At 41.4% G+C, this 8,921-nt stretch overlaps 1 protein-coding gene across 1 annotated transcript in view; it reads left to right on the top strand.

The window, feature by feature from the left end:
- Vps53 (VPS53, GARP complex subunit) overlaps positions 1-8,921 on the top strand; it is a 182,166-nt gene that overhangs the window by 86,706 nt on the left and 86,539 nt on the right. Inside the window, exons 12-13 of the mRNA XM_004635357.3 lie at positions 3,230-3,331; positions 8,163-8,257. Coding sequence (XP_004635414.1) covers positions 3,230-3,331; positions 8,163-8,257 — 197 coding nt within the window. The remainder of the gene's footprint in view (positions 1-3,229; positions 3,332-8,162; positions 8,258-8,921) is intronic.

The following is an 8,921-nucleotide window of genomic DNA, read 5'->3' as shown; positions in this document are numbered from 1 at the left end:
TAAAAATGAGGTGCACTTGAATGTAACCCTAGTCACCTTAGCAATGATGGGAGACATTAGCTCCAAAATTCATATCTTATTTCTTTCACTGAGTGATTTTATTTTTTCACTGAGTGGTTTTAGAACAAAGCTTTAGTTAACTGGTTTGCTTTTCATATGTACGGAGTGCCAAAAAAACTCAGAATCATAGCGACTCAGCTCAGTAGTAAAACTCCAAGACCCACTCTTAAGTCAACAGAACCAGGAGTTAAATGCTATTAACTAATATAACATTTTTTGAGACAAGTTTCCCAAGCTGGCCTTTAACTTGTAGATTCAAGTGATCTTCCCATCTCAGTCACCCAAGTAGCTGGGACTATAGGTTTGAACCACCACGCCTAGATTAATTCACTTCTTTATTGCTGGTAAAGCTTAAGCTATAGTCTCTCCCCAAAATAACAGCAGTTCTTGAAAAGAAGTCAAAGTTCAGATTTGATGTGTGCAAATTTGAAATGCTTGTTTGGTTGTTGGACCACAACAGAGTACTGCGAAAGTACTGTTTCTCATCAAATACTGCAAAAGCCATTGTGTTGTTAATGATTACTGGGAGCTAATACAAGCAACAGAAGGTTTTCTTCATATACTTAGGCTCTTGTTTATTCACACAATAGCATTTCCAGGCGTTTTGGACAAGAACCAAGTGGTTTAAATACATATAAGCAGAATTATCTTAAAGCCCAAACCAGACCCTGACAGAGTATTTGTTAAGTTTTACTTTTCATTTTTGTTTGTAATACCTTCATTTGATGTCCAGGCACTGGGCAGAGTCATTCACACTGTAGTCCATCTGCTGTCTCTTTTGCTTAGCAATTAATTCAGCTTGCTCTACTGATGTATGCTGGCATTTCACAAGCACATTTAGAAACTCCACTTAGCTTCCTGTTTCTAGGGAGCCATCATTTGTTCTTTCATCTTATCCCTGGTACCAGCCAATCCTGAATCCCTTTTATTCTGCTTGTTACTTAGCATCCTTTCTGTTAAAATCCCCAGCATCTGGGGCATAAGCAGTATCTCTAGATCAAAATTATTAACAAACAGGGCTGGCCTAATAGCTCAATAGACTAAAGCACCTGCTTAGGCAGAGCTCAGTGGCCTGGGTTCGATCCCTGGCCTGCTGTGCCGGCTCTGCCCCTGCCCTGAGATGAGCTGAGATGGCATTTAAGACTGGGCGTGGTGGCACATACCTGTAATCCGAGCACTCGGGAGGCTAAAAGCAGGAGGATCACTATGAGTCTGATCTATGTAGTGAGACCCTGTAGACCTTGTATCCCCTGTATTAAATTCATTTTAAAAAGTAAACAAAATTTTTAAAAAAGTAAACAAAATTATTAACAAATAAATCCCCAAAGAGCTAGTTTGAGTAGTTGCACTTGAATTAGCATCATCAGTGACCTTTGTATAGTCCCGTGTCTATATACATCTATATCTATAAATATAGATACAGATTTTTTTTTTAATTTTAGGGAAGGGTCTACAGGGTGTACAGGGTCTCACTACTAGATCAGACTCATAGTGACCCGCCTGTTTATAGCCTCCCAAAAGCTGGGATTACAGGCACACACCACTACTCCCAGTCTCAATTGCCGTCTCAGTGTGCCCTGGGGGTGGGGCTGGCATGGCAGGCCCATGGATTAAACCCCAGCCCCTGCACCTGCTTGCAGGTGCTTTAATCCACTTAGCTATTTGCCAGCCCCTTCATTCAATAGATGAGATTCTTTTTTTGGCAGTACCAGAGATTGAACTCAGGACCCTATGCTTGCCAGAGCTATCTCCGCAAGCCCTAAGAAAGGCTTTTTTTTTTATTTATTTTTGTAACCAGGGATTGAACTCAGGCCCTTGCGCTTGCCAGGCAAACTTATTCTACCGAGCTATCTCAGTGGTCCCTTCATTTAATAGATGAAACTGCTGTAGCTCAGAGAAGCTGGATGATTTGGCAAGCAGAACAAAGTTGGAGCTAAAAATTGATGTCTCTGCCCACAGCTTTCCCACTAGTCCATGGTCCCTCTCAGTAATGTATTTTGGGGGTGGGCAGGATAACTCAGCAGACTAAAGTGCACAAGCTTAGGCAAGCTCAGGGACCATGGTTCCATCGCCAGCACCACATGTTGCGCCAGCCCCACCCCCAAGGTGGGCTGATCTGGCCACAGAGTCCAGGCATAATGGCATATGCCTATAATCCCAGTGCTGGGGACACTGAAAACAGAAGGATCACTATGAGTCCAAGCTGCATAGTGAGATCCTGTAACAACCAAATACATTTAAAAAATAATAATAATGTGTTTTGAAATAGTGTTTGCATTTAGGAGCTGGGAAGTAGTTTTACTCATGGAGATTTCAGTTTTGGTTGTTGTAGTGGAACTTATTTGGGAAGGGACTTCTGTCTGTAATCTGGAACACATGAGACTATTTTATAATTTGTTGTGGAACTCAAACTCACCTGGCATGTGGTTCATTGGTATTTATTAAGCACCTGATCCATGCCAGGCACCAAAGATAGCATAGGGAACAAGAACAAGATCAACATGATCTCTGCCATCATGGCATTTAGTGGGCAGAAGATAAATGGGTAGTTTATTTTAATAAATAACTGCATGAGGCTGTGTGGGATGGGAGCAAGTCCTTCATAGCCACCTGAGTAGCCAGGACTATTGGCTTGAACTACTCTGCCCAGATGAATTCACTTTTTTTTTTAGAATAAAAAAAAATTTAGTAAAACATAAGATTTATAGAAGTTTCCAGACAAGCCATACAAAATAGTCACAAACTTTTTTTGAAGGGGAAATCTACACTTGACTGCAAAATCACAATGTTATTAGTGAGGGATATGATGTTAATATTCCCATTTTGGTTCAAACAATCAGCTTGTCCATCTATAGCATCTAAATAAAGTTAGACTTGGCTAGAGAACGTATCTTAAAAAACTGGTTAGCTGCTTTATAACCAATGCAATTAGATCACCATAAAGTGGGGGGGCACAAAATTTTGAATAATAACGTTTCTAGAAGACAGGAGAGCAATGTGAAGGCCTAGAGGTCAGACTATGGTCCATATTGCCTCTCTTCTAATTTATAAGATCAAATGTCATGACTCTGCTGTTGAGGGGGCGTGGTAAAAGCAGAAGCTGAACGGGAAGATCACTGGAAAGGCTACGGAATATGCTCAGAAGATATTTCTCATGTCTTCTTAATAGAAAAAGCTGGAGTCTCCACTACCATCTACCAATCCCTTCCTGGAAGATGAGCCAACACCAGAGATGGAGGAGCTGGCACTGGAGAAGGGGGAGTTAGATCAAGTAAGTCTGCTTTGCATAGCCATGTGAAACCTGTTTTTCTTTTCTGAAAATGGTTGGCTCTCTTCAAGTGTGAGCCATTGGCTGTTGACCACATTCAGAGATTATAGCAGTGGGTCTTTACAGAGGGCCTTTAAGAGTGCATTTAGATAATCAAGAGAAAGAACAGCCCTTCCTGCCCCAGCAGAAGGCTGTGTTCCCAAAGAGCCTCGCCTCCAGTATTCAGCAACATGCACGGGCTTCATCAACCCATACAGCAGGGCTGAATTCTGCTCAGCCTCATCCATCATTTCCTGAGCTTGTCTGTGGAGTTTTCCTCTGAACTCTCATCTGGTACAGTGATGATGTGAGAGATCCAGAGCCATTAGTAGCACTTCAGGTTGGAAGAGGCCTCTGCACAGCACACGCTGATCACTTTAGGTCTGGAAGCCATTGGAAAAGCCTGGAAATACCAAGATGACCAATGGCATCTTTGGAGAGTTACTTTTCAGAGCACACAGGCACTTTAATTTCCTTCAGTTTTTTCTGCCAACTCTAAATTTCATCTCCCTTCATCCTACAGAATGGTGTTTTTGTTTCAGTGCCATTTAATGACAAGAGATGTTAGAACAATAAATCAGAATATTTCCTTCCTTTCTGGCTTAGTGAGCCTTTTAAATTTTCTACACTTGGCTGCTAGAGGATTCTTTTATTACATCGTTTTGCTTCAGACGCCACCAAAAGGAGGCTGATGGGGAAGACCAGAATTAATGTGGAAACCCATAGGCACACACTTTACAGCTAGCCCTGCCTGCTATTTTTGGTTTTGGGGTGTGTGTGTGTGTGTGTGTGTGTGTGTGTGTGTGTTTTGAGACAAAGTTTCACTGTGTAACTTAGGCTGCCCTTGAACTCACTATATAACCCAGGCTAGCCTAGAATTCATAGCAAGCCTCCTGCTTCAGCCTCCCAAGTACTGGGATCATAGATGTGTACCACCATGCCCAGAAGCAATCCAAAAATCTTCTATGTGCTTTCAAGCCAGGCATCGTGGCCCACACCTGTAGTCCTAGCACTGGGGAGGCTGAAACGGGGATTGCTGAGTCTAAACTATATAGTGAGACCCTGTTGCAAATACATAAAATGTAAATAAATAAAATAAAAATCTATGTGCTATATGTCATTTTACTTTGAAAAAGACTTTCTTATAGGTGTGCAACTATAGCTCAAAAACTAAACTTCCCCAGTTACATAGTTTAGAAGTATAGGAGCTCAGACTGGAGGCCAAGTCTGGAAATTAGAGGCCAGAATTTCTTTCCCAGGCTCTTATGTTTGGTACAGCCATGTGTCATTAATAAGTGGGAGTCACAGAAAGGAAGCTCATAAAAAAGTGAATGAACAAAACTGAAGGGCTATCTTGAGGCAGTATCCCAGAGATGTGTGGAATAGATGTAGTTGATTTAAAGCTGTCATATTATGAGCAAACATAGGAGAAAAAAATTTTTCTGCTATGCAGAGAAATGCAGTCCTCACACTGGGCGCAAGGAGTTAGGTAAGGAGTCTGATTCTGCTATTTCCTACACTCTCCCTGGGCCTGCTACTAGGAGCATGCTTTTTGCAATTGTGGTATTTTCAGGGCCCATATGTTCCCACGGTGCCCTTGGCTGCCATTGTCATATGCAGATTGTACATTCAAACATTCAAAGGCCACAAAAAGTCGTCCAGTGGCTAATTGTCTGTGAATGTTATTGCATTGAATATGAGAGTCCCTCGTTGCCTGTGCCATCCGTATTGACAGGTAAAGTATGATTTTTCTTTCCTCTGGAACTTATTACTCATCATGAAATTTTCAAATTATTGTAAGACTGTGACCTACCCATTCTAAAGACATAGGACACTGACATCTGACAAATACACAGTAATGCAGCTTCACCTGATGGAGAAAATGCTGGGCTGTGATCTATTAGCAGATTGTGTGACCCTTTTTCTGGACTTCCCTGCTTTCTGTTTATTTATTTATTTATTTATTTATTTTTGTGGAACCAGGGATTGAACTCAGGCCCTTGCACTTCCCAGGCAAGCGCTTATTCTACTGAGCTATCTCCCCAGCCCCTTTGTTTATAAGAGAAGGCTAATTAGTGGTCCTCAAACTGTATTCCTCAATGCGTACTTAGATGTCACTTTGGAAAGTTGGGAAAGACATAAGACCTACTATAGTCATAGAGAAAACTTTGTATTGTGGACTTCCAGATAAAATTTCTTTTGAACCTAAGATTTTATGTCTGTTAAAGGAAAAGAAGAAAAGACACAAAATGAAAAACTGCTGCTGTTCTTCATTAGTAATAAAATTCACACATCAGTGACTAATGCCTCCTGAGTGTAACCCCTGACCTTCTATTGTCATCCCATCAGCATTTATCTTCCCTGTGGCTGGTTAAATGGAGACCCAGAGTCTCCCTCTTCCCAGCACCCTACTGGCTTCTGGAAGTGGGTGCACAGAAGAAAAGGAGCGCTATGCATGCTGGGGAGGAACTCCATGGGATGTTCACAGGAACCAGCCAGAGGTGGTTGAGGAAATATGCTGACTCCCCTGTGTTGCTGCAGTCAGCAGGCAATTGACCCTCAAGGTCAGGGTCACTTTCTGCTCACTACTGCAGTTAACACTGGGCTTTAGGAAGGCAGAGTAAACTTGAGAAGTAGTGGTTAGGTTGTTAGAAGGCTCCAACAATTAGTTGCCAAGATATTTCCAGTGATTAAAAAAAAGAAAAAAAGACATCTCAAAGGGGGGTGGGGGGAATGAAAGAGGGAAAAGAAGTCAGGAATAAAAAAAAAAGTCAGGAATTTTTGGTTTAAAAATGTACCCTTCTGGTGATCTGAGCAGTTAGATTTAATCTGTTTATATTGGATAGTAATGAAAGGAAATGGGACCAGCTGCAGACCTCCTTACTGTGACAACAGTAACCTTTTATTATTCCATCAAACTGCAGGAGGAAATGGCTTAAACGTCTGCAGTTTTTGGACAGAATTCACACACTCAGGAGTTCAGCCTGAATGCTACTGCTAAATGACTTAGTATATTCTTTAAGCTGAGGATCAACCTTTTGGGGAGCTGAGAATGCAAGGGAAGACACCAAATTTGATCAGCAGTTTCAGCATCTACTATCTCAGAACAACCACATTCATGAAGCAGCTATAGGCCAAAGGCCTACCCTTTTGGGAGAAAACTAAGAAAATGAAACTTGGGCAGTCCCTCTCATCAGTGCCCTCTTGCTTCAATTCATACTGCAAACACACAAGAAGACCTATGTGCTGCGGTGGCAGAAACTAGCAGCCTCTCCTTGCTGCAAAGGCGATGCAGCGCAGTCACCCGTGGGTGGGTAGGGATGTGAGCCTGGTCTGGTGGTTCTCTCTGTCAGTTCTCTGTGGGAACCTCGCAAAGCACCTACAAAGACTGATCAAGCTGAGCTTCTCAGAGTATTGTGAAGCTGTTTTCTTTTATCACCTTGGATCTATATTTATATTTCCCAGTTCAGCCCTTAAGACTTATTCAGACACAGGGTTTTGGTTGTTTTTCTTAAATCAAGTATCATTTTTGTGCATACTTAAAAGGAAACTATAAGCAAAATAGATTTAAGAAACTCCTAAAATTTCTTCACATGCAGAGTCTAGTTACTTAAAACCACTTATTTAAAAACTGCTATTTTACTGGGTGCTGTGGTGGATCTTGTAGTCCCAGCTGTGTTATGAGAGGCTGATGCAGGATGATTGCATCAGCCCAGTACTTTGAGGCCTACTCAGGCAACATAGACCTTGTCTCAAAAAATAAAAAAAACTAACTTTATATTTTGCAATACTTACAAACTTGTAAGTTACTAACATAGCACGAAAAGATGCTGTGGGGCCAGGGAGATGGCTCAGTGGAATAAGTGCTTCCCTGGCAAGCGCAAGGGCCTGAGTTCAATCCCAGGGCCTGAGTTCAATCCCCGGTTCTGCAAAAAAAAAAAAAAAAAAAAAGATGCTGTGTACCTATCACCCGGCTTCCTGCAGTGGTGACAGCATTATCAGGACCAGGAAATTGATCTGCTGGTTCTCAGGCCTGGACACTTGTATTTTTTGTTTCCTGATTGTCTTTCTCTGCAGTGTGAAATGTTGGTGGCAGGCATTTCTTAAAGCCACTGCTGTTGCTTTGATTTCTCTGCCAGCACATGGGCAACATTTCCCCCATAGTTTTTGTTTTGTTTTGTCTTTGTTTTTGCTTTTTTGAGACCAGGTTTTGCTTTGAATTCACTATGTAGTGGGCATTGATCCTCCTGCTTCAGCCTCCCAAGTGCTGGGATTACTAATATGCATGACCACACGTGGCTTTTTTTCTTTTCTTTAGAGAAAAGTTCAAAGAGGAACTTCTGAATATATTTCACCTAGATTCAGCAATTGTTAACATTTTGCTATATTTACCTTATTATTTTCTCCCCACTCTCCTTCCCCTTACAGAACAATTTGGAAAAGTTGTAGACATAATACCTTTTACCCCTAAACATTTCAGTGTGTATTTCCTAAGTAAGTCATTCATTTAAACTCAAAACATCAATCAGGTGATGAATAGCTTCCAGATTGAAAATGCTTGTGTTATCAAAGTGGCAGTAAAATCTTTCATCATACAAGCAAGTAAGTGATGCTGACAAAGTCAGTGTCTTGTTCACAGACTGGATCAGTCATGCTGCAGGACATATTCTCACTTTCATTACATTCAATGCTCTCTTATCTAAGACCTAAGAGTGAACTTTGAAGTGATTTGTTTTTTGAAAATTTGCAAAGATTGCCTAAATATGGAATTTCATTTTTCTTTTTTTCTTTACAGCCAAAAAAACCTAAAGCCCCAGACAATCCATTTCATGGCATTGTTTCCAAGTGTTTTGAGCCTCATCTCTATGTGTATATTGAGTCCCAGGACAAGTAAGTGATAGACATTTTACTGTTTCCTGCCTGTGTTTCTAGCCCCTCTCATCAGGTTGGGTCTTTTTTGGGGGGTGGGAGGGATAACCAGGAATTGAACTCAAGACCTTGTACTTGCCAGGCAGGTGCTGTGCCACTGAGCTATGTCATTGGGCCTGGGTTGGGTCTTATAAGGAACAACACCCTCCCTTAGCTGAAGGAAGGATTTGATATACCTGTGACCCACCCTGGATGTTCATATGCTATCATTTTGCCTCAATCTTAGAAACCTGAGTTTGACACTAGTAAGGTCTCACAATGGATCCTAACTCCCCTTTCACATGTGCTGAGTGAGCCCTGACATACTGTATGTCAGACCACAAGGCTTTATGATGTCAGGCACTGGGCATTGTAAGAAATCCTGATCTCTAAAATACATGTTTTCAAACCGGGTATGGTGGTGTACACCTGTAATCCCAGCACTCAGGAGGCTGAAGCAGGAGTATCACCATAAGTTTGAGGTTAGCCTGGGCTACATAATGAGCTCAAGGCCAGCCTGACCTACGTAGCAAGACCCTGACTCAAAAAATATAAAATAAAGTACATGTTTTCATATATAATTTTACTTTTCATTTTATTTATTTATTTATTTATTTTTTAAAGGGACAACATTTATTCCTTTTCC

The sequence above is a fragment of the Octodon degus genome, unplaced genomic scaffold (assembly GCF_000260255.1).
Source record: "Octodon degus isolate 3935 unplaced genomic scaffold, OctDeg1.0 scaffold00072, whole genome shotgun sequence".
NCBI classification, from domain to species: Eukaryota; Metazoa; Chordata; class Mammalia; order Rodentia; family Octodontidae; genus Octodon; species Octodon degus.
The sequence above is the reverse complement of the archived record's forward strand: the minus strand, read 5'-3'. Positions and strand labels throughout refer to the sequence as shown.